Below are 25,973 nucleotides of genomic sequence, written 5' to 3'. Positions count from 1 at the left end.
CCATAAATCCATTAATCATGCCAAATTTCTATCATTCGGTCATGCCCTTCCACAAAACCTCTCTTCCATTACATATAGCTATCCATGTAGGCGAGGCCCCATTAGGGCAGGAAATAAAAAAAAAAAGTTAGCTCCTTTGATGTATCTTGCAAGTAAGACACGAGAATACTACCAAGTCTTTCCAATAACATACATACCTATTTAGCAAGCATATCATCATCAAAAGTTCATAGATCTCGAAAGTGTCGTTTGCAATTGAAATATTTTGCCATGTTTTCCAATGCATTCCATGTTTGTCTAGTGATCGATCCCACCAGTAGTTTGACATCAATGCCATTACTTTCTTGAATAAATCTTCTTTGAGATTGCAAACTCATAGAATATGTCGCTAAAGCTTGAATCATGAGTCACAGACTTCAAGTGAAATTATTTGGTTGCACAACAGATTTTCTTCTCACTATACCCTGCACTCTTGATCTTTCCACGATATGATCAAACTAGAGTTTAGTGAGGCGACCTGCCACTGTAGGAAGACCCAAATTTTTCCGTGGGAGTGCTTTCCATGCGATATGGAATGTCCCTTTTAGGCATAGTTTTCACCATGAAATCAATATAGTTATCACCCAACCACTTATGGAGTTGCCCATGTGTTTTAATGTATAATTAACCAGGTGTTTTAGTATATAGTTACCACTTTTCCATGATAGAATTACAGTCCCAAAGTAGTAACTATCTTATGAAACTAGGTGGTAACTTCTATGCTCAAACAAATAAAAAAGAACAACTAAAAATTGGATCTAGCTTTCAACCAAAACTAGTTGTTGATATGATGGATAACGTACATAATACAACCGTAGTAACTCATGTTATTGCTGGATATCTTTTGGGTCCAACGGAACGTTGGAAGATATGAACATGAGATCTAGTTTCAAAGATCTCGTTGTGCTTATTCCAAAGGTGTAAACATATACTAAATAAGGCAAATGGGTTGAGCTACAATTTTTTTGAACATAATTTTTCATTAAATTATAATGATATCAAACTTTTGTATTTTGTGCAAGCATTCCAAGAGAGATGCACATCGCAGACACCACTAGTAAATACTTAGGACAAGGCAGTCGGAATTGTCCAAATGTTCTATGGATTTGCCAAATGTAGAAGGTTCTAAACATAGTCACGTCCAATTTATACATGCTAAAGTGTTGTTTCTAGAAGGCCCCTTAAAATAGCAAGGGTTTAGGGGATCTAGTAGACTATATATTTTTTTTCTTTATTTTACATATCTTTTAGAGGGTGGAGGATTTTAGGGTATGATAGAGTTTTCTCGGACATCATTATAATTGAGTATCGCCCATGATACTGCTTTTGCCTATGTTCAGTATTATGCTAGAGTTGCTCTGGCATCATTATAATTGAGAATCCCTCATGCTGAGGCTAGAGTTGCTCTGACATCATTATGCTATGTCATATGTCACTAACATTATCTAATATATTATTTTACCTTTGTTTATAACAGACATTGGGAATTCCCCACGCTCTTACTTCTGTCATGTGGTTATGTGGCCCTATTGCTGGATTAATTGTAAGTTACCTATATGAGGCTACTATTCTATGGATATTCTGTAGAACTGGAAGAACATTAGTAATCTCCTAAAAAATGTGCAACATGATTCTAGAAAGGAACATTGTGTGGCTTAAACGCAAATATGCACATATATTACTATTTACTATTCTTTTTTTTCTTTGCACTTTGCATTGTTATCTATGCAATATATGCATAGCGAGCCTCGTGGTGTCGTGGATCTTCCTCAGCTATGAAGGAAGTTCCATATACTTATATAATGCATAGTACTCGTACCTAACAGCTGGACTGAACACGTTCCTTTTCGGATTCATAGGAACTCAGATATTTCCTACGATTTTTTTGTGAAATCATGTTTTTCAACTTAATGCATGCATCGTTTACTTATGAAGGTGCAACCATGTGTGGGTCTCTCTAGTGACAAGTGTGCTTCTCCGCTGGGGAGGCGGAGACCGTTCATCCTCTCGGGATGTATCGTCATATGTATATCCGTGAGTAGCCTACAAGACCCATCTCTTATGATCACATTAATCATGAAGCCACTACAAAGAGTCACTAACACACTCCCACAACTCGTACGTACGACCAAAAGGTCATAGTTGTCGGTTTCTCTTCGGACATTGGATACGCACTCGGCGACACAAAGGAAGACTGCAAGTAAGTTATATCCATTGAGTACGAATATAGCAACAAATTCAAAAATCTTGGAAGAATATGACACATAATTGATAAATGATTTGTGCAGGGATTACACTGGGCCTCGGTACCGCGCGGCCGCCGCATTCATCTTGGGTTTCTGGCTCCTTGACTTCTCCAACAACACAGTACAAGTGAGTGTGAAGTTCCTAAGTGCATGCCAACATATTTCACAACTGATTTCAGTAGTCTCGACGAGGCTTAGGGGTTGTGTGGATAGCGTTCATTGGAAGCCATGCCAAACTGGGGCTTGCCAAATTTTTGGCGCATATTTTCTCCGCCGCTGGCTAGCCAAGGTTTTCGTGGAAAATCAGAATGAGGTGATCAAATAATTGGCATAAATCCAAAATTTTAGTTTTCATCCAAATGGATACCATACCCTTAGTAAGTACTAGACTGTCATTCAACAGTACCCTTAACTCTTCTGGCATTGGAAACCTGCTGGAATTTCATTCTCAAAGGGCCGAAATAATATTCAGAGCCAACCATATTCTTGCAATGTATTATATTTTAATTAGTAGGAGGTGACAGACATATCTAGCCAACGACTGTTCTTCCATCTTGTCCCCTTCCTGGCTGGAAAGTTCCCAAGTGAACGGATCTTTTCTATGTGGAACGTCAGGGTGGTGTCCTTGGCTTCGGTTCTAATGGATGAAGTCTCATTCTCCAAGGACCAAAACCACAATTAGAAACAACCACATACTTTTTATGTACACCCTCTGTACACGTTTATAAGGACCTTTCGTATCTTAGGACAAATAATTAACTTTTAATTTGATCAATAAAATATAGTTGTATATGACAAAATAAAATTTGATATTTCTTCTTATTGTGAATCCCATATATATCCAAAGTCTGGCTTTCTTTGCGATCTTCCCTTTTCCGTCATGTAGGATTGGTCATTGCCTGAGACCCAATTCTACCATAGTTCGTGGTGTTGGTTTCCTTCGTCCGACCGATGATTTCTCCAACATTGCTTGCGTGAGGAAGTGTCTGGCTAGGTGATGGTTTTACTACTGTGCATAGTGTTACCAAAGTTGAGTTTCCCAAGCAGAGCATGATAGAGATATTTCTTTCGGTTCATTGAGGTTTTTTGGGCCTTTGGTATGGGCATGTATATTTGATCCCCCAGGATGCAGAAAAATTACTTTTTACATTCATAAAATTTTGTTTTTTGTACATAGATAATTACATTCATATTGACTTGAAATTTAAATGAACATAAAAACACATATTATTAATGATTGCAGTGTAAACAATACTAAAAAATACATTTTTGTCGTATTTTTGTATGCCACGCAAAAAAAATTCATTTTTTTTCTTACGTTATCTTCAACTTCTAAAGTAAGAAAAAAATTACGTGACATAAAAATTATATACGACTGCGAAGATACATGTAAGTGTAGAATAACTATTCTCCTTGGGGGTCAAATAGAGAGATAGCAGAGAAACCCTATTTGACCGCCAGGGTGCTGGAAAGTTATTTTGCACCCAACCAATTTTAAGTTGTTGCATCGACAAATTTATGTTTTCCATAATGATAAATACGTCAATATTGACTCACAACAAAAAAGCACTAACATAAAAACCGTAGTGTATGAGTCATTACATTGTAAAATACATACAAGTCATGTCAATTTTTTTCTTATGTTTTGCCTGACAACCGAAGTAAGACCATTATCTGACGTAAAAATCTTCTACAATTGCAAAGATACATGGTGTATGGTTGTAGCGCAGTAATATACAACCGATTCCGAACTTTTGATAAACAAACCTGAACTTCTCATGTAGTTCCTGTGTAAATTTTGTTGAACTTTCTGATGTTCTATGTATGTCTACTGTTTTTTGTTCATGTTTTTGAAGCACATACCAAAATTGCAGGAATAATATACTGGATAAAAGCTACCGAAAATTTTCAACTTTTATATTTTCAGAATTTTCTGAAATTTTATATAGATTTAAAGTAACTTCAAATATACTAATCAACATTTTCGTGGATTTTAAGTTTTTCTTACAGATATGGTGCTAGAAACCTATGGATTAGACGCAACATTTTGATGTTAGTCATTTTTTGAGATTTCTTATGCTTTAAGAAAAGTTTCCAAATTACGGTGTGCCATTTAAAGTGGCAAGCAACAAACGTATTTTACCATGTTTTTGAAACTGCAAATCGGAACAACACAAATGATATCATGTTGAAAAGATATCAACAAGAGAAAACTCTATCATTTTGGTCAGGTTTGCCAATTATTGTAAAAAAAAAAAATTCAAAAGTTTCAAATCACATTTTCGTTGTATAACATAACACGACGACATAAAATTAACAGGCTAGACTATTTGGATTTTTTATGAAATGAAATAGATAGTGATGTAAGACTCATATTGTACAGTCGAAGCTTTCGATACCAGCGATCGAGTTCTCCGGGGTTCAGAACATTGCAATTAGTACAATGTATTCGCCCCGCAAAAAACATAGTATTGAACTGCCCTTGACATGTATTTGAACTTCTCGTAGTATGCATGTGAACTAATTAGAGTCATGGTTGTACTAACCGGATTCACTCCGTCTGCTTTTGCGGATTCACTCTGTTTGTACTGCCTGGAGTCACCTTCCTCTATTACCGAGAGTCACTTCATGAACTTCCCTCGTGAGTGCAACTGAAATGCTATGTTTATGTCTTCATGGATTCACCGTGTGTACTTCACTCGTAAGCGCACCTAAAAGGTCCACGTATTTTCCTCATAAGCACCTGAACTACCTCGAGAGTAGCATTTGAACTTCCTAGAGTCATTCACCGGATTTGTAATTTCTTTGAACTACTGTGTTAGTGCGCCTGAACTTCCCGAAGGCGCGCCTACCAATACTTCCCTAGCAGCGCACCTGAACTACCTGATGTATTACACGTGTACTTCCTTCCTAAGGGCAGCTGAACTGCCTAGATATTGTTTTTGCAGATTTTTATCAACATCAAAATTTAAATGCTTGGAGTCTCGCCCGCATGTACTTCCCTCGTCAACACACATGAACTGTCCATGTAAAATGTGTGTGATTCTCGCATAAGCGCGACTAAACTACCTATGTATTTCTTGTTAATTTTTTATGAACATGAAAAACAAAATTTTAAGGTTGAACGACAGTCGATCGAAAGGTTGCACTTCCAGCCAGTTAAGGTTGTACTTCCCCTGCATTTTTACGTGATCACATGTTCTAAATATCCAAAAGAAAAAAGGCACTATCCCCATGAGGTCAATGCGCGTGGGAAGACGAGTGAAGGCTACCCGTGACACTGCTAGCCCCGGAGGCTAAGCACGGGGTAGGGTAGAAGGGGTGACATGGGTGGGGCATTACCGCGTCGCATGTCAAGGCCGAGCTACGAGTACATGGCACGACAGATGTTGTATCAACTAGCGACTGACGGAAGCCATCAGGGGAACGGTGGCGTAACGACACTATTGCGAAGCAAAAGAAAGTCATGAGTGCAGTGACAAAGGTCATGGGGCGTGGCGACGGACGAACATCGCACGGAGGCGTGTGGGTCGAACTACAAGGCAAGTGGCAACCCAGAGGGTGTCGCCAATGTGAGAGGAGGGCCAAGCCCAGCTGCGACCATGATAACTAGGGAACACGGAGGATAGCTGCGGGGACGAGGATAACCGGGGGGCATGGCGGCAAAGCCCGAGAGGACAACGACATCGTCGAGTTGAGCTGGGTGCCGACGGGAGAGACTGGCTGGGGGTACCAGGAAGGCGCGCTGCTGATGGCGGGGAGGTGCGCTGCCGGCAATGAGGTAGGTTTTCTTGCCGGCTACAGGGAGGCGAGATGTCGGCGGAGGGGTCATCACGTGTGTGGGATTCAATCGTGGGAATTGGGGAACGTCGGTGGATGCGTGGTGGTTCGGGCTGGTCATCCTTATATAGGGGTGACATTTATGCTATAACATATATTATGTAAAATATGCACCAAAGATTTAGAAGTGTAGAAAAACTTAGAAGACTTCTCATTGTACAAACATGTAAAAGTAGCTTGTTAGAAAGGCCAAAACAATGGCATTACATGAGGTAGTATCTACATTGTGCATTTTAGTATGGTTCAAATTTTGCACCGTATGGGCTTCCCCTACAGTAATGTTGCTAAAAAAAGTATGGTTGTAACCATGTGGATAGCACGGATATTATGAATTTACATCTCTGGGGCTTATTTGAAAAACTAACCATAAATATCTATATACATAGTGACACTTAAAGCAACCAATCTAGGGGTTCTAGAATTTATTATCCAAATAAATTATTATATTGCTAGTATAAGTTTCGTACATTCATTGGATAAAAATAAGTAGGCATAATGAACATTACCTGTTGGCTACAACATAGTTTAGATTTTCCTTTGAGTAGTGCAGTTTCTGAACTTATTGCTTCAGGTTATTATTAACGAAAAAATAGTCATACACGTGAAGAACTATATCCATCCAACATCCTAATGCAACGCAATCTGAAAGTACAATTTTGGTAAGTTCTGCGACGGCCACAACCTTTATCTTTACGAGTATTAAATTGCAATGCAACCGTGGTAAGTCGTCCCTCGCTCGCGCGCTGAGAACCGATTCACGGCACCCACCCATGGGCCGCGCCATTGGAAACCAAACCTTGGGCCCACGATCTTTATTAATAAAACCTGGATGCTTATGTCGTGCAGTTTTCGCAACATCCCTAGAAAATTCAGAATTCAACCTGTAATCACTTTGGTCGTGACCGACGGCAGCCTAGGCACCCAGTTCCGCGACGGAAGCAAGCAAGCTCCCGCGACAATACCAAATACACCATGTGTGTTGACCTCCACCTCCATGACATGTGCGCCGCCGGCCGTCTCCACCTGCGACACAACAATAGCTGTTTGGATGCTGGTTTGTTCATTGTTAGCTGCAATGTTTTTTCTTTAAAACAAAAGGCCAATCAGTATTTCTAAAGCTACGGTGCGGGTTGGAACATCTGAGAAATTGCATAGTTGTTACTTTGTGAGTATATATGTTGTTGCTGCCCTATTTTGCTCTGAATTAAATCCATGCCTACAGTAATACTCCCTCCGGTCTGATTAGATTGACGCGGAGGCTACACAGCGCTAGCCTATACGATACAGAGTGCCCGCGTCGATTAAATCCAGACGGTGGTAGTAATAATTGTCATTTAATTACTATCATCTACTTCAAAGTGCATGAATTTAATCCATGACCTATGAGCATGTGCATGTGAATGATCATTGAGTGTGGCTGAATTAACGCTATTATTTAGGATATATCTAGCATTTTATCTAAATTTACCCTTATGACAATGGTGCAAGTAAAGTTTTTGCCTGAAAAAATTTAATGATTGGCCAATTAGCGCTCACCGAGTAGTGACCAATTTTTTATTTTTATTTTTGAAGTCAACATTTTTTGCTCTTTCGCAGCAACGCACGGGGAATAGGTGGTGTTGGTAGGTAAAAAAAATGAATCAGGCCTTGTTCGTTTCATGTGGATCGTGGCCGAGCTGGAGCTCGAGCCATCCTGATGCACTACTTAGTATAGCAGAATTTTTTAAACAACAATCTACTATATATAAGTATGGTTTGCAGCTTCTAACGAAATATAATTTAGCATACTATATAAATAAATAAAAGTGCGTACAATAATGATGAAATAAAAGACAAAGTTACTTAAAATATTCCTTGCATTCCAAATGCCAAAGTGGATGATCAAACGCAAGTACCCAACTAATAATACTCAAGAATCTACAAGAAACGGAACATACTTAATTTTAAAATGGGAAATAGTATAATGGCAGAAATTATAGTACTCAAGTAATTAAAATGTTCACATTATCTTTTGTACTTCTTTAGTACATTTGGCTCTTCAAAGACATGAAATACTTGACCACTAGATCATTGGTGACCTTCTTCATTTCTTCTTTCTCCACATAACAAATAACATCATGACTCAAGCTATCATCATTGAGACGATTGCGTAAAAAAGTTTTCACCAATTTCATGGCTGAAAAGCACCTCTCAACTGTAGCAGATCCACCCACCACATTTAACAAGGTAGTAATCATACTAAAGAAATTACTAACTTCTTTATGCTTTCTTACCATAGCCACAACAACTAACTAAATCTGGTGAACAAAGCAATAAACATAATAAGCTGTGCTATTTTCTCTCATTATGATTTGAGGCCATTGAACTGACCTGGCATATTACTAGCACCATCATATCCTTGTCCTCTACCTTGATTGTAACTCAGCTTATATTTTACAAATAGAGAATCAATTGCAGTCTTGAGGTATGAAGAAGTTGTTTCTTTCACGTGAACAAGACCAACAAAATTTCTTTAGAATCCCCTGAACTATCAACATACCGCAAGGCCACTGCCATTTGTTCTTTGCAAGAGACATCCCTGGTCAACAAGCAAACAAAACACATTATTTTGAACTTCTTTCACAATAGATTGCACTATGAAATGTGCAAAACCTTCAGCAGTATCTTTCTGGACCTCCGGACAACCCATCATAGCATTCTTCGCACCATCTTTTCTCATAGCCTTACCTAAAACTGGATCATGCTCAGCTAAGAAGTCACGAACTTCCAAGAATTACCTTTATTGAAGGAGTTCTTCTACTCATAATGGTCTCGAAAAGGTAATCCTTGTTTGAGTAACAGTCTAGCTGTGTCAATTGAGGCAATTAGTCGAGTAAAATAAGATTTCTTGGTAGCATCACTTTGAATGTTAATGGCAACATCAATGTGTTGATCTCTTCTTAACAAATCAACATATTTTTTCACTGCTTGATTATGCACATATCGACATCACCAACATGATCCTTTAGCCTCACCTTCATGTGCCAGCTGTCCCAACCATTAACAACAAATGCCTCGTACCCGGCTTCTTTCTTGCTACCACGGTCCCTAAACAAGAAACAAAAAAAAAACAATATGCTTTGTTCGATTCACTGTATTCAATCCAGCTTCCATAATCATCAAACCAATCAGGAATGAACCTTCTCCTTTTTTCCCCGAACGATGAGTATGGAAAAGCAATATCTCTTGGCTGACAAGGACCATTAACCAAGTAATTTATTCTTACAAGTTCTTTCAAATTAGGATGATACTTTTCTATCAATTTCCTCTTGCCTGGATCATACTGGATTTCCTCTTTCCAATTCAGCTCTTCTGGAACATCTTGCGCTTTTCTTTTGAGAAGATATCTGTCCATTATATATTTGCATTTTTGGACAAATAATTGCTTCACATGAGACTCGAAAATTTGACAAAGAAAATGTTGCATCGTGCATATTCATACTAGCCACAATTTTTAAGGGTTTCATTCATGATTCATCTGGACATCCAGAAAACGTACACAGGCCCTGAACGTACATAGACTACTAGGACTCTAGCAGAAACTCTCGTACAAGAAATATCAAGAAACTGAGGGAACTACCGAGTTGATTCGAAGCAGAATTGATAATTGATGGAGTCAGGGAACTTCTGCCTGGGCGATTGGGAGGAGCTGCCGAGCAGCACGGTGATCATATCGCCTGCTTGCGCCTGGTGGAGGAGCTGCCGAGCAGCACGCCCGCGGCCTGCCTGCTACCGCGTCCGCGCGATGGGGATCGGTCGCCGAGATTCCTCTTACTTCCCCGTTGATCGATGAGATCGAGAACCTGGGTGGAGAAGCGGAGAGAACATATCTAGTACTACCATGTCTTTGGGTGCTACTTGATTCCAGAAATTTGGGTCATCCGATGTGAGTCAATGGACAGGATGAGTGTCATAACTTTAGTCTGCCACCAACCATGACACATATGCAAACTGATCCCTTCACCTTTTTCTATTGCTACATAAGATCCATCCCGTAATGTCTCTTTCCTCACTGGATTTAGTTCGTGTCCAAATCGAAGCTAGAAGCTACAAGGCTACATTAGCAAGTCAATACGCTGCTATGAGATTCAATTCGTTCTGAATCGAGCTTGATTGGAGGTGCAGCTCAACACGCCGCGGTCGAACATCAAAGATTCTTGGCACGGTTTTGTAGGGAGCTGACCTCACGCAGCACAAAATCTGTCCATTTGATGTTTTCCTGGCTTTCTTTTCTTCGTTTGTTCTTGCTTGGTTTTAGCAACTAGCAACCATCCTAGTTCAGAGCTCATGTAACTGCACAAAAAATGATGGTTCAAATAAATAAAAAGCTTCAACCAGCGAGGTGAGCAAAATTCGAGTGTTGACAAGTTGATAAATTTAGATCCAATATGGTAATCGTGACTGTAAGTGGACGCAGATTTCTTCAGGAGAGAGATTAGGAAAAAGAATGGATCTTATGCCAGAATTCGAGAGAAAGGAGGGCCTAAACGGCATATGTGTCATGGTGGGTGTGGAACTGTAGTTGTATTGGATCATGTCCCTTCATTTAAATTGGACGACCCAAATCGATGGGGAAACTGGTAGTACACATAACCTCTGTACCACTAGATACTCTCTCGAGAAGCGGAGACGTCTCTGTCCTCGTACGCAAACACCGAACCGTCTGTTACGAGATGAGAGGAGTGATCGATCTTGATAAAATGGGCCTGCTCGGTTGGAGCGGCCCGCTTGTCTTTCTCGCTCGGGATTTGTCAAGGTAGGACTAGGCCCACCCTGATGCACCACAACTAGCCCACCCTGATGCACAGACTTTTTTCTGATGGTAAGTGCTTATAAAAAAAATTGGACCCGTATTCCTGTGCATCAGGGTCAGCCCAATGGGCTCCGCCCCTGCTTGCAAAGGGTCCAATACCGAGAGATTAAACATGGAAGGAATTTTGATGTTATTGTTATTATATAAAATCTGTTGCAAACGCGGGGGCATTGTGCTAGTACCTCTCATATAAAAATCCTCGAGCGATCGCTCACCAACGCTCCCGCCGCCGCTGCCCCATACTTCTCCGCCTCCGGCGAGGCTGCAGGCTGCTGCCCCCTGTACTTTTCTGCCTCTGGCGAGGTTGTTCACCGCCGCCGCCCCCATCTCTTCCACCTCCGACAAAGGTGGCCACCGCCGCCCATCAACCTACCTAGCCATGGCCGCCCCTACTCACCCGCGGGGGAGATTAACAAAACACCCGGAGACCTCGACCCCAATCTAGCATCCAATCTTCACTCTTTTGCTTGTTCTCCTTCGCCCGCGTGTATTGTAAATATCGTCAGTCACCGCCATCTGAATTTTGAAGACAACGACTAGGCCTAACTGAACCTAGTGATGAATTCCGCCAGCTTCAATTGACACACAGAGAGCATACACATAGAGCACAGAAAGGTTATCTCCCCTTTTAACAAGGACTCGCAGGTTGATAAGTAGGTAGCTTGATTCGATGTGTGTATGTGTGTGTGTGACTAAACAACCGAGGTTATTAGCCGGCAAATCATCTCTGATGATCACATTTTGTGAGGGAGAGGTGCATTCTTTCTTAATTTCTTTGACCATCCAAACAACATTGCAATTCAACACTGTAACCATCCAAACAACATTTGATATTCCACCCCAATATCAATTCTGCGTTCTGAATATCTAAACATCCAAACCAAAATATTGGTATTCAATCTTAATATCAATATAAAGGGCATTGGACATTCATCCAAATAAAATGCAAAGACTCCTAACGCAAACATCTAAACAGAGCCTAAATGAACAAATCAACAATTCTGATAGGAGACTAACCTATCCATTGTTGGTTTTAATATAGGTGTTCCCCTAGTTTCCCAAATACTCTCACTGGCTTGTCATCCGCAGACTCCTTTGGGCCCGATCCGTGTCGGGGCTGGCCGAGCTTGGCCTCAATGCCTCTAGTTTGACTATGAGAAGTCTGTGACATAGGCGGCAGAGCCGACACCACCCTTGCTGCAGCGCGGCTGCAGGGGCTTTGCTGGTTTGTCTGGGTCAGGTCGAACATTTGGTGCCGGTCAAGAGCGGTAGCGGAAGCGATGCCTACGTGCAACAACATAGCAGCGGGGACTTTACGGGCCCTTTCGGGGCTCGACCGGGCTGCCCGGCCTGGTATGTCCTTGCTATCGCGTCTGGTTGGCACCCGCCCGATGGCAGTGTAAGACGTCCTCTAGGTGGCCAAGTTGGTGCCACCTTCTGGCTCTAATGGCTTAGTGTGTTTTTGTCCTTCTGTCTGGTCGGCTATCATCTATGGCGGTGGAGGTAGTGCCCTCCCGCGTGGTTGTCGTACTGCTACCCCTTGTCTGCGATTGTCTCTTCTTAATCTAACCAGCCTCATAGCATTTTCCATGGTGAGAAGACGATGATGACTACAAGACCGGCGTACGTTGTGTTTGCCAAGATTGGTGGATTGTTACGGATTGTCCGGAGATGTGTTTTTTTTGGGTTGGGAGAAATTCCTATCTTGGCACCAACACAGTGACACGTGTGAGTGTCGCCGTTCCTTCCTCAAGGGCATCGGGTGTACCTCTTCCCCACTCCCCCTAGCACACCAGGGGAAACCCTAGGACCAGTCCGGCCAGCAGCATCATCGTCAGTTTTCTTCTTGGAGGTGTTGCTTCGTACTCGGCGATTCGAAGTGCTAGGATAGTGGTCGAATACTCCAGAGGGCACCACGATAGTCAACTTTGTTTTCGTCGATCCGCCAATGTTGGCATTGTTTATTGTGTTGTTTTGCCCTAGCACTGGTATCACAATTGTATAGTGTTGCTGCTATATTAATATAGCGAGGCGAAAGCCTGTTTCGAGGAGGCATTTGCTGCTCTTCCACAAAATCCTTTTTTTTTGTAATATATGTAGTTTAATATGCAGAAAAATTACACATAAGATTGGTTCTATCATTGATCTGAATCAGTCGAGGCATGGCGATTTTCTGTGGATTCACCTGATGTTGTGCCGGGCGAATTAGTTGACGCACGCATGCTATCGAGTGCCCGACGATCTGCTGTGGAATCAGTTGATGCATGCGTTCAATGTAGTACCCTAGCAATAAGAGGAATTAGGCCATTACTAAACCTATGTCTGCGTAGATCGAGAACAGAACAATGACCACCTAATTGCAGAAATTGTGGAAAGCACTAGTCGACGCGGGCGATGATGGCGTTCCCGGAGGTCGCTTCCCCCGTTAGAGACATTGTTGAGGAACTCCTTCAGCTCCCTCATTGTTTCAAGTCTCGGACTTTCCGGGTGAAAAACCTAAGCTTTCGCTTTTGTCGGAGCGGGCATCGTCCTGGTCATCGTCGCTCTCACCTTGGGAGCGTCACCTTGGAGATCCGATACCCACCAAAAAGTGTTGTCTTGCTTTGATTGGCAGCTTCATCATCGGCCAGGCATGTGCACAGTCTCGGGATCGGTGGCTCTAGATGACGGTGATGTGTTGCTTGTGTGGCCTTCATCGTCCTAGTTTCAGGCTTTGGTTCTGGCCGCTTGGGTGGCAGAGCCGTCGGCCTCGTTGGAGCAGGGTCTTGGGACCGGTGTGTGTGTGTGTGTGGTGCGTGGGGGTGGGTGGGTGTGTGTGTGTGTGTGTGGGGGGGGGGGGGGGGGGGGGGGTTGCGGAGGTTCGTATGTCGGAGTGACGACTCTGGAAATGGTTTTCAAGTTGTAGGGTGTCATCTTTTGACGTCTGGGGGGGAAGAGTCGCCGATCCGTTTGGTCCGTGGTCTCGGAACCGGCGTGTTGCGTTGTGTTGCGTAGGATTTCAACAAGTGTTCCTTATTAACTGGCTATTTTCGTCTTCTGAATGAAAAGGCAGAGTTCCTGTAGCGTTGCCCCAAAAATATTAGAGAAATTGATGATGATGGAGAAAACCGCGTGTGCAAAGGAATTGACGACCACAAGATCGAAGGGGGCAAGATGGAAAGACGGCTCTAGGAAAAAGATGTGTTTGAGTAGCAATCTGGTAGCTTACAAAAAGTTTTTTACCCAGCATGTATAGGGAAACAGTTTTGGGATGGGACACACGCGTATTCTTCCGCGAGGTATTCATCCAACTATCATGGATAGCCGGTAAGAAAATTGGACAGAGTACTAATAAGCGAGTATTCTTAGGATTAACGCAGTGGTTTAATGGAAGTCTTAAATTTTATAACTAATGAAAAAAATAAGGCTTCTTGTTCATCCCTCTTTTGTTTTCCTCAAAGTTTTATCAAACTAGTAAAATGCTCTGACAAAACATATTATGAATCAGAATAATGGTTAAAAATTAAACAAATTATTATTGCAATTGTTCATGCTATTATATCTACGTGGCACACATAAATCACATTCTGCCACCAAAGATTGGTACTTCCTCCATCCTAAAATAAATAACTTAGTTTTGTCTAGATAGGTACTTCCTCCATTCTAAAATAAATAACTAGTTTTATCTATATTCAAAAGTATATATACATATTATACATCTGTATATTTATATAAGTTGAGTTACTTATTCATTCTTACGATAGGTTTCACTTTATGCCAAGTTGGATGGTAAAAACCAGTGAGATCATATATATCGTAGGAAAAGTGATCTCATGTAAATAGACTAAATGGAACTACAACACTATGTTTAGACTTCAACACTCTATTCAAAATATTTATATTCATGTATTATTATAGTTGAAGCCTTCGAAGCCCCTTCAGCTAGCATCTTGCCATCCCCGAGAATGCAGTTCTAAAGATGCGTAGAGGCTGACCTGCTTTCCTTCCTTTTAGAAAATGAACATATATTGTAACTAGATAAAAACATTGCTCACAAGTTCATAAATAAAACACCGTTTGAAAGCATACACGTTATTCCTAAGACGCACTATCAAAAAACATGTGGCCTATAGCAAATCTAGTATCTTGTGAAAGAAGACTCTAGTATTCTCTACAGAACTAAATTCGTTTGGAACAATATAAATGGTCGAAATCCGATAGGCATACTGTACAAATTATCAACAATGTCATCCAAGCGCCTCATTACTTTCATGTACATCTCCAGGGACAACAAGGCATGTAAAAGATCATTCGACTTTGATGCACATTGCAAGTACAACAGTTCTCAAATGACTAGCATCTTTTTATTTTCTTTTTCACCCCATTCTACGTCTCCTCTAGCCCGCAATGTAGCAACTTTCTGGGCTTCAATCCTCTGTGGCATAATCCTTCATTGCTTATGAAGGTACAAATTATAAGAATAATAAAAGGGAAATGTATGAGATGCTCGCACTTTGCTCCTTCTGCCCTCCGGAAAAAAACTACTGGTTGCGAAGCCCTGGTCGTCTTCGCCTTCTTTTGCGATCATTATAGAATTCAGCCACAAGTAAGCGCAAAATATTTCAAAAAATAAAGTATGTATATACCAACCTGAACACTTGCAAAAAAAATCAATCAAGCATAAAAATGGCTCACTGCGACTTACCCTTCTCCAATGACATGAATCTGATTAAGCGTACTCATAACACCTTTACCGGCTCATCCTTACAGTGTCGCCCTATTATACAGGATGTCTTATTTATCTCACTTTGTAAAAAGGTAAATGAAGACCCACTCAATCTGCACACTGTACAGGGATATGGATATCTGAAACGCCCAAAGTTTCACAATATGCACACTCAAATAAATCTTGTTTTTGACAGAAACATTCAGATCAATGATCAAGAACTCGGCCATGAAAGTCTCACTACGCCCCCTTTTCTTGCAGTTGAGCTTCAAATTCATTCTATTATACAATCGACCATATTTTTCAGCAATAAACATATAAGGTGCAGTAGGAAGAGACGGATGAAATAAGATCACAACAAAAGGGTTCAACTCAACGAAATCAGCGATGAAGCCGCTGCAAAAAACTCTATCATATTGATCAGTAGGTTAACCACAACTAAAGTCATGGGTTTTGAGCGAACTTCGGGCCAGAATTTATACCAGCATCACATACATTTAGTACAGCAGCAGCCAACAAGACAATAGTAGCAGCATCACTAAGGCTCCGTTTGGTAGCAAAGTATTTTTAAAGTATTCATAGAATACTACCGTTTTCAGAAATACTGTGGTTTTAAATACTTTGTGGTGTTTGGCAAGAACAAAATACTGCAGTCTCAATACTTTAGTATTGCCCAAAACACAATATTTTCGCAGTATTTTGAAAAGAGGTCCAGACCTCTTTTTTCTGAAACTGAGAAACGCGAGAAGAAAACCCCTCCGATCCGCTCGCATGCTTGGTCCATCGCCCGCCTTTTCCGTGGATTCTCGCTGGCATCATAGAGAGAGCAAATCCAGATTGATCAACCAACTAGCTTTCTACTCCGTATGTAGCCAACGACGTTGCCTAGTTTCATGTAACTTTCTATGTAGACAACAAGTCTCTAGTATCATGCACACGCTTTCGTGCAGTCTGCTGCGCCGGATGTCTTTTATTCATCTATGTCCTATAATATCTCTAGTGAATTGCATCTTAGATCCTTTTCTTGAAGCATTATTTTTGATTTTTCACGTAGTCTAAAAGCCAGCCAAAATGACGGAAAAACAGCACTTTCCAAACACCTTGCAGTTTTAGCCAAAACAGAGAAATACTAAAGTAACATGAAACTGCAGTATTTCATGCCCTTGCATAGAAATACTTCAGTTTTAGAATACTATGGTTTAGAAAATACAGAGCATCCAAACGGAGCCTAAGCAATTTGTGGAGGTGCTCCCTTCTGTGGAAGAAGAGGCAAGACGAGTCCTGTGATGACTGCTGCCGTCGGCTGACAAAGTCCGGCCGAACCTCGTCTCGGCCCGTCCTGTTTCCCTCCAACGGATGCCTCCCCCACCCGTTCCCTGCTTGGAACAGTTCTCCTCCACAAAGCACCTTCAACCGAGCTCAAAGTCTACAAGCCGTATTGGAGCTATGGTAGCGGAGAAGCACCTCCTTCTCCAATCTCCGTGCCCGCCTCGCCGGAGAGCGACCAGGTGGCGTCGTACACACCGAGGCCGTGCATCACCTCCCGATGGCGCGCTTCTTCCGCTGGATCGATATGCCGACCAGTTCGATGCAGTCCTCCTTGTGTTGGCTCCATTGTTCAGGCAATAAAGGCTGCAGCGAGGCGCTCCTGATTGAGACCATGGAGGCATTTGGGCTTGCAGTCTACATAGAAAATGGCATGAGAAACAATCCACTAAAGCGTGGGTTCCTGACGCTTCCAAGAGTAGCGATTTCCTTCAATCTCACAGCATCATCTGAATCCTCCGAATCCTAAGTTAGTAGTACCAAATTACTCGGCCATGACAGAGAGATGGGATGGGAGGGCAGGGGCGGCATCAGGAGCTGGCCGAAATTGCTCGCAGCACCCCATCCACGAGCTTTAGGAGCTCCAAATCAGCAGGGGTTCCTCAGCCACGATATCGAGCGGTAATAATAGGGAGTTGATTCTCGTCCCCAGCCTCCCCATGCGCGACACCCACCCCCTTTGCCCCTTCCCAACCAAGGTGCTGCGCTCGCCCCGTCTTGCCCGCCCATCTTAGGCGAGGTCCGGAGCGGCCGTAGCAGCGGATTGCACGAGAAAAGGTACTCCGGTTGCCAAAGACCAGAATCAGAGTTTTAACAAAGTCAGGAAAGATCCATGCTGCAACTGCTGCCAGAGCTAGTCCTCGCGGTCTCGTTGTTGATCTAATTCACGTTAGGTTCTACCGTAGATCGAGAGAGGGAAGAAGGATGAGAGGGGATTAGGTTGAGTACCGGGTATGAAGTGAGATCGGAGGAAGACTTGTTGTCGGTGAAGAAGAGCACTTGCGGTGGCAAGCGCCCAGGCGAGAGTATCCATCTTGATGGTGCACACAGAGCGGGAGATGTACCAGACGGCGATAAGATCGGCAACAACAAGCCCGTCCGCCGGACTGAGCTTCGGTGACGTGCTAGTCATAAGTCACTCGGAGACTTAGTCCCAATCTCAGCCACCCATTGCAGATCCAACAATCTGAAGAGACCAAAGGCAAATTGACTACAGATTTGGCCAATTTCACTCTTGAGAGGATCTCCAGCCGTCTCCACGAGAAGGCTCCCAGTACCTTTTTTCCATCCGAATGGACGAAAACATCTCAGTCTCACCCCCGGATTCTTTCGCCCGGATTTAGGCTTTCATCCATCCGGGGAGCCCAGGTCATCCCCGGCCCCCTGGGGAGCGCTCGGGGAGTCCGGAGGAAACGAAAGCGCGGGAAACATCGAGAAAACTCCACGCGTGGCTGGTGGTTCCGACTTATCGGCGAGAAAGGCCGATCGTCGTCATCATCGCATCGTCTTCCGCGCGCTATAAAAACCTGCCGCCGGTCAGTCTTCGCCGGACGCGTAGCTTCCACGCGGCGAGTTAATGTCGTCGCCTCGGTTTCACGCGCGTCGCCCTCTATTTATCGCGGAACTACCGCGTCTGGCTGCATTCACCATCCCATCTCCCTATTCACCGCCTCTCTCCCCAATCTCCTCGAGCGAACAATGGCGAACTTCGGCGACGGAGCGCTGGCTATCGTAAAATTTGAACTCAAAATTCAAACTTTCTAGAAAAATTTGAAAAAATTCTGAATCACATCTATCGAGTTATGCATTCTGGGAAATTTTCGTTGAGCTTCAACATATGGTTTGTGAATAAAGGTAATCTGAATTTTCAAACTGAGTGTACTTTGGCAAAGTCTGTAGTCAATTTTTTTTTAGAGAAATAGGGGCATGCCCCCGGTTCCAATATATTGAAACCAGATAACCAGTCTACAACATCCAAAAGTTTTATCATTACAGGACCCAAAACCCTCTCAAGCACAACCAGCCAACACAACTTGCATAATCAAACTTACATCACATACCAAGGCACTAGAGAGACAGCACACAACATCTAAAAAACATCAGAAGAAGGCAGGTTAGTAAAGATCACTCAGACCCCATCTCCACCAGGCCACTGACGATCCATGACTTGGAAGCACGCTCCATCACCCACCAGGACCAAATCATTTGCCTCAAGAGTCCTTGCCAAATCTTCTGCTGTCATTAGCATTGGGCCAAAGCCTCTCGAGCTGTTCACGTCGCAAACCTCCAGAGTCGTTCTTGCCTTTTTCTGTGGAATCACCCAGGATCCGGCCACAATATCAGTGGTGGCATCCTGGCCACTTCCTCCATCTTGTTCAGCATAAATATCAGCCCTTCTTTTTCCTCTTCCTTCAGCAAAATCTTCCACTGAGCACAACTGCATACCAAGCGTCTCCACAAAGCCTGCATACCCAACCATTAAACCCGATTGAAAACATGGTCATTTCTGGTAATCCAGATAGTTCTCAAAACAGCAGCAAAGATCATATTGTATTTCTTATTTTTCTTTCTATCATTCCACAAAGCAGCAACATCATGCATGTTTGAGATTCGCAAGTCAACACCCAAAGCATCAAAAGTCCCTTTCCAAATGTTAGCAGCAACCACACAATCAAAAAACAGATATTGACATTTCAGTAGTCAATTTGCCTTTGGTGTCTTCAGATCGTTAGATCTGCAATAGGTGGCTGAGATTGGGACTAAGTCATACAGTGACTTATGACTAGCAAGTCACCGAACCTCAGTCCGAGAGTGGGGTTCTTGTCTGCCTTCCGCACGTACAGGGACTTATTGGGCTTGGCCCATTTCGGCGCGTGAGGAAGACGAACCGCTCAACGAAATCGACGAAATGCTACCGATAGGTGAAAAACGGTTGAGATTTTCTGTCCCGCCGCGTTCCGGTTCTCGCGCGCATCTCGTCTTTTCCCCCCGAGCGAACGGATCGCTTCCCCTTTTTCCGTTCTGGCTCATCGAACCCCCGACCCTAGGCCACAGGCCACCGGGTCAGTGCCGGTCCAATCCTCCGGCTAGCCTGCCGGCGGCGCGCCACCATTACGGCCGCTCTCTTATGTTTCCTTCTCCGTCCCAAATCGGGCCCACCGCCGGCCTGAGCGCAACCTCATGGACCATGTCTTGCGGGTTGAGGCTGTAGACCTGTAGTATATGACGGTGAGGCCGAGCTCACGCGCGGCCGCGGTGGTCAGTGCTGTAGAGCAGATGAGCATGGCCACGAGTGTCCGCCTAAAGCTAATCGATTTTGTAGTAATTTGATGCGGATCGATTGCGGCCCAAGAACGATACAGTCGTCCGCGTTTAAGCCAACAAGTTTGGCAAAGATTGAGAGCCCCATGGAGCACGCCTCTCCACTCCAAGCGCAAGATGCCAAGCTCCAATCGCGCTGCCCGCCTTAATTAGAATTTGCTTGTGGATGTGATGCACGGACGGACCACTAGATTTGTGGTACAACCAGCTCGCTGGAACATGGTAGAGAGAAGGCAGCTGGAAAATGTATTTCTAGGAAATTACAAATTTAGAATACTATAATGATTTATGCCTAATATTTTGACCTGCCTGGGTAGGAATAGCAGCAGCATGCACATCTAGATGGGAGACGATGATCTGGGGTACCCATCTCTCATGTAACATGAACAACAAATCCCTACTCTCATGACACAAGAGGCGACCAGAGTCCCTCTGACGCCGCAGGTGGGTAATAAGAGTGGGAGTTCCTTCCTCATCCATCTTTCGCTGCAGGATACGTAGGACAATCTTGACCGCGAAACACGAACATATAAGGGTTGATTCTTTTCGGGCCAGTCCTTTATAACAGGTGATCATATGTCCTTCGGTGTCTTTGCGAGGTGGAGGCTCCAACATGCTTTTCTGTGGAAGTCGAAACGCCCCAACATTGCTTTGAGTTCATGTTCCCCAACCAAGACCTAATTACGTCGGTGCACACTCTGATACCCTGCTAGGTGCAATGTCGTCTATCAACCCGTAGCAATGTACGGGCATATTTCTAGTAGTAAATAATAATAATAATAATAATCTATACCTAATAATAAAGGGAAAAGTGTTTCCGTGGTTTGGTTTGGTTTGGTTTGGTACATCATAAAAACTACCCCTGAAGTTGACACAAAATTACCCACTATGCCATTGGTAAGTTGTCTCGATCAGAAAAAACGTTTGGCTAATCTCTATTTGGTTAGTTTCGTTGATGTACATAGGTCCAACACGGAGCGATCCAATTACTTCTTTCCTGTACCAAGACCAGTTGATCTAGGTCAACTCTATGGAGACCGCGAGCTACTCGAATATGCCCTCCCGCTCCACCCCTCGTGGCCATAAAACCAGTGCAAAAAAAAAAGATTGTTGTGTGTCCTGGGGTGTACACCCTCTCCCTCCCGTCCGTCGTAGTCTGCCTCCCCGCCTGATCTGCAGCCACGCGTACGGGAAGAGATTGTTCGATGAAGATGCCGTCACCCAGGTCCTCCGCAGGGTCGTGCAACCAGAGCCCGCCGCGTTCCTTCGTGCAACAAGTGACAAAAACGCAACCCTCACACAACTGTGGCACTATATGGCGAGTTGGAAGCGGAACCGCAGCCGGAAAATCCAACGCGCACCCTAATCTCCCCAGCTGCACGCCCCAACCACAGAAAGTCTCGATCTCGCTCCTAGCGCTCGCCGCCTGACCAGGCATCCGCCAGAAGACTTGACAGCGGCAGCTGGACACGGGAGGCGCGCACGTGCTGCACGACATCGTCCACGCCCGACGGTTCATCTACGACACGAGGCCTCGGCTGCAGCGCTTGGGGACGGCAACGATGCGCCGAGCAGCCGCGCTCGGGAAGACTCGATCCGACGCCGGGTCTCAGGCTCGTGCTAGAATCTAAGCTTGCTCAGCAGAGGGATACGCTCGCTGAGTGTTCCGGCGGCGGTTGCGATCGATCATCCACTCTGGGTGATTCGAGATTGTATCGAGAAGACGTCCGCCATGACCGGTCAAAGCAAGGTCCCATCCAGTGAGTTCTTACGCTGTGGTGCTTGACCCGCCCGTTCCCTGTCAGATCCTTCGGCACCGCTGCAATACAAGAGAAAATGTGCTGCAAGGATGGTGAAGAAGAGCAGCAGGGGAGAGGGCCTAAGCGTGGGGCGGGCACAATCGAGAGAAGCAGCATCAGGCTGGGGACGCGACCAAGAATACGTGGTGGAGAGTAGCATGATCGTGCTGATTTGATGATAAGAGCAGCAGCCTAGCAGGGACAGACAGAGGCTACTATATGCAAGTGTGATCGTGCACTGCTGCACGTAGTTCATGCTTTGTGATTGGTTGACGTGCATACCAACGAAATTTCAACAACAAATATCGCAAAGACTTGCAAGGCACTAAATAACTAAGGGCAAGCAAATAAAATAATTGCATCATTTTTCTAGCTCCCCTATGATCCACAATATAATATGTAGTTTTTTGTTTACCTTTGCAAATAATTCAAAACATGATCAAACAAGTGATTGACGGGATAAGATGATTTAAGCTAAATATTTATAAGATTTTTTTTGAGATAGAAGAGATAATATATTTATGAGAATTGAAAAGGAATATAGTCATCATATTTTAATACATGCATATGTACCTGTTTAGATAATGTCTTCGACGGCACCGGTGTACTCAAGAGCTTCATCTGGCCTGCTATTTTTAATTTTGTTTGTAACCACATCAATTGAATTCAGTTGGTTCAATTTTGTTTGTTCTAAATGGTATTTGGATATTGGTTGCATTATTAACCGTAGCAACGTACGGGTTTTGTGCTAGTAAGATTTAAGATATAAGATCCAACAAAGTTAGATAATTGTCCATCCTAGGAGAGTAGTGGGTGTGCTTAACAATGGTGTAGTCTATTCTCGTATTTTTAATGCCTAATGAAACAGCTTTATTTGTTGCTGGTTGTTGGGAGACCAACACAAGTGAATATCTGAGTAATGCTACACATACAGACAGTTTGTTTAGGGGATGAGGGCATGAGGCCAAGAGCAGTGGTGCATCCTGATTTGCCAGAAAAAATAAGCAATTCAAATATTTCAGGTCCATAAGTTCAGTCCGTATGTGTAGGACTTAATACGGGTGGCATTGTTAATCTTGGCCTCGGTTGAGGAAACTGGTTTATGGCAATGCCTCTGATTATTTTTATTCTGTGTAGGGTCCAGCACGCGCGATGATGGCTGATTTATCAGGTATAAACGGGTGGTTCGGTCACCGAATTTATATACGTTTCGTGAAGAAGAAAAAAAAGGAGGGAATACATCCATCTGAATTATCGTTCTGTATTTTTAATCTCTGTACTTGAGTCTGTCTGTAGGTAAACATGGCCCCGGTGCAGCGAACGCCATCTTCGTGTCTTGGATGGCTATTGGAAACATCCTAGGATACTCCTCTGGTTCCACGGACAAATGGCACGAGTAAGCGCCTCATACATCTCATCATGATAAATTCTTTTAGCATGCACACTAGTAGTACTAGTAACTACTCCGTACTATTTATGCTCTGCATGCGGTGCTAAGTTGACGGTCAGTTTAATGCGTGCGTGCATATATATATAAATATATATATATTTAGGTGGTTCCCGGCCCTCCAAACTAGGGCTTGTTGTGAAGCTTGCGCGAACCTCAAGGCTGCGTTCTTGGTCGCAGTGGTGAGAGCCTGCAACAATTGATCGACAACCGGAATTGCGCGATTTTTTTCAATGGTCGTGATCATTTCAAGCTCGTTTGTGTCTTGATTTTCAGGTCTTCCTGGGTTTTTCGACAATGGTTACGATGATCTTCGCCAAAGAGACGCCGCTGGACCCGGAGGTGGCAAAGCAGAGCGAGGGCGAGGCTACGGGCCCGCTGGCGGTGTTCAAGGGCATGAAGAACCTACCGGCCGGGATGCCACAGGTGCTCATTGTTACCGGTCTCACGTGGTTGTCGTGGTTCCCCTTCATCCTCTTTGACACCGACTGGATGGGCCGCGAGATGTACCACGGCAGGCCGGACGGGAGCCCCGCCGAGGTCGCCGCCTTCCAGGAGGGCGTTCGGCAGGGCGCCTTTGGCTTGCTACTCAACTCCGTGCTCCTCGGAATTAGCTCCTTCACCATCGAGCCCATGTGCCGGAAAGTCGGGCCCCGGACTGTGTGGGTTATCAGCCAGGGCCTGGTCTGTATCGCCATGGCTCTTGTTGCCATCCTTGGTTCATGGTCTCTCGGCGACTTTGGCGGCAACGTGCAAGACGCCGCCGCCACCGAGAAGGGTCTCAAGGCATCAGCTCTCGCCTTGTTCGTCTTCCTCGGCCTTCCATTCGCAGTACGCGTTTATGACCATATTTTTATAATCCTTGATCTTAAATAAGCTGCATTAATTTACCATCTCTAACTACAAAAAAGAATGTCAATATTTTATTTAAATTAGATGTATCTAGATACTTTTTAGTGTACAGAAATATCCGAGTTTAAATAAATCTTCAACATTCTTTTATGGAGGAAGGGAGTAAGTCTGATGGCTCGTTTTGCCTAATGATGCAGGTTCTATGCAGTGTTCCGTTCGCCGTGACGGCGCAGCTAGCGGCTAGCAAAGGCGGTGGGCAGGGTGAGCTACATGCTCTCAACTGATTTGAGCTTTAAAAGCCAGCAGGTAGCTAACAACAATTGCGGTTTCTGTGCGGCAGGCTTGTGCACCGGGGTCTTAAACATCGCCATCGTGATGCCCCAGATGGTCATCGCTATCGGCGCCGGCCCGTGGGACGAGCTATTCGGCAAGGGTAATATCCCGGCGTTCGCCCTCGCCTCGGTGTTTGCTTTCAGCTCGGCCGTCGCAGGGATGATTATGCTACCCAAGATGCCCAAGAGCAGCTTTCGGTCAGTCAGCATGGGCGGGGGGCACTGATCGCGGCCTAGTTCAACAGTGCAATATCCCAGGGTCTTAATAATTGATATTTTATCCTTGATTAGTAACAGACTGTTAAAACAACCGGTTAATATTTGAGTTCTTTAAAAAAGGGAACATAGCTCGGGCCTCTGCATCAAACGATGTATCTATGCATCTTGCACTTCTCCACTTAACCGTCAGCCACATGGTTGAAAATATCCCATGCAACCATCTCTCAATGAATGGACCCGGTATTCATATGTGCTCGTTACGCCTTCTGAAGAATAAAGAATGACTCTTGAATTTAGTGTTTAGTCATACAAATAGGCTATAAAAAATAAATGGATCCACCTTTAATGAAAATAATGTTATTATGCTATTTCAACATGTCCAAATTAAAGTAGTACCCAATCACATCTTCATCTCATCATGAGCGAGTTTTGGGGGTGGTGGAGGGGTAGCAAAGGGGTTTCCCCTTGTTAAGGTTATCGTCTATGATGAAAGAACCCTTATCAAAGAAATCACCTTTGACTCTCATTATACTCTTCAAAATTTGAGAGTTCGTGGGATTAGTTGTCACTTGTGATAGGGTATTATGTTTCATAAACTCATTATAAAGTAACTCCTGCCACGCTACCTTTGCATTAGGAAGTATGCTCAAGCGAACAACCATTTGCACAGCATGCACTTGTTCTTAATATCCAAAACCCCAAGTCCTGAACCTCCCGGCCTTTGGGTCTACATATAATATCCCATTTGGTTAATCAGTATTTATGGTTTTGATGATTACTATGCCAGAAAAAAAACATGAATGATAAAAAATATAATCTTTTCCTTACACCTTTAAGTACTTCTATAAAAGAGAGCAAAAACATGGGTAAACTTGTTAGAAACAAAATTTTATTGCAAGCATCTCCATATGGAGTTGCCTAAAAAGTATCTTCCTCCGTAAAATTGGTTGTGAGTATGGCACTTGATGTTAAACATTTGTGGGATATTGTCCACG

At 43.7% G+C, this 25,973-nt stretch overlaps 1 protein-coding gene and 1 long non-coding RNA gene across 2 annotated transcripts in view; one reads left to right on the top strand and one right to left on the bottom strand.

Moving 5' to 3' along the window:
* Nucleotides 1–25,233, top strand: part of LOC127304993 (sucrose transport protein SUT3) — a 41,014-nt gene extending 15,781 nt beyond the window's left edge. The window contains exons 2-11 of the mRNA XM_051335475.1: nucleotides 1,517–1,582; nucleotides 1,975–2,073; nucleotides 2,175–2,239; nucleotides 2,328–2,412; nucleotides 23,266–23,299; nucleotides 23,425–23,524; nucleotides 23,682–23,757; nucleotides 23,852–24,406; nucleotides 24,625–24,688; nucleotides 24,768–25,233. Of these exons, the coding sequence (XP_051191435.1) occupies nucleotides 1,517–1,582; nucleotides 1,975–2,073; nucleotides 2,175–2,239; nucleotides 2,328–2,412; nucleotides 23,266–23,299; nucleotides 23,425–23,524; nucleotides 23,682–23,757; nucleotides 23,852–24,406; nucleotides 24,625–24,688; nucleotides 24,768–24,985 (1,362 nt within the window). The 3' untranslated portion in view covers nucleotides 24,986–25,233. The remainder of the gene's footprint in view (nucleotides 1–1,516; nucleotides 1,583–1,974; nucleotides 2,074–2,174; nucleotides 2,240–2,327; nucleotides 2,413–23,265; nucleotides 23,300–23,424; nucleotides 23,525–23,681; nucleotides 23,758–23,851; nucleotides 24,407–24,624; nucleotides 24,689–24,767) is intronic.
* LOC127305024 (uncharacterized) lies at nucleotides 15,124–18,190 on the bottom strand. Its single transcript, XR_007853669.2, has 2 exons — nucleotides 17,957–18,190; nucleotides 15,124–15,961 (listed from the first exon to the last, which is right to left on the bottom strand). It is a non-coding gene; the product is annotated as an uncharacterized lncRNA (long non-coding RNA).
* Nucleotides 25,234–25,973: the final 740 nt, after the last annotated feature.

Source organism: Lolium perenne, chromosome 1, assembly GCF_019359855.2.
Source record: "Lolium perenne isolate Kyuss_39 chromosome 1, Kyuss_2.0, whole genome shotgun sequence".
Classification (NCBI taxonomy): Eukaryota; Viridiplantae; Streptophyta; class Magnoliopsida; order Poales; family Poaceae; genus Lolium; species Lolium perenne.
This window is presented reverse-complemented; position numbering and strand designations above follow the sequence as displayed.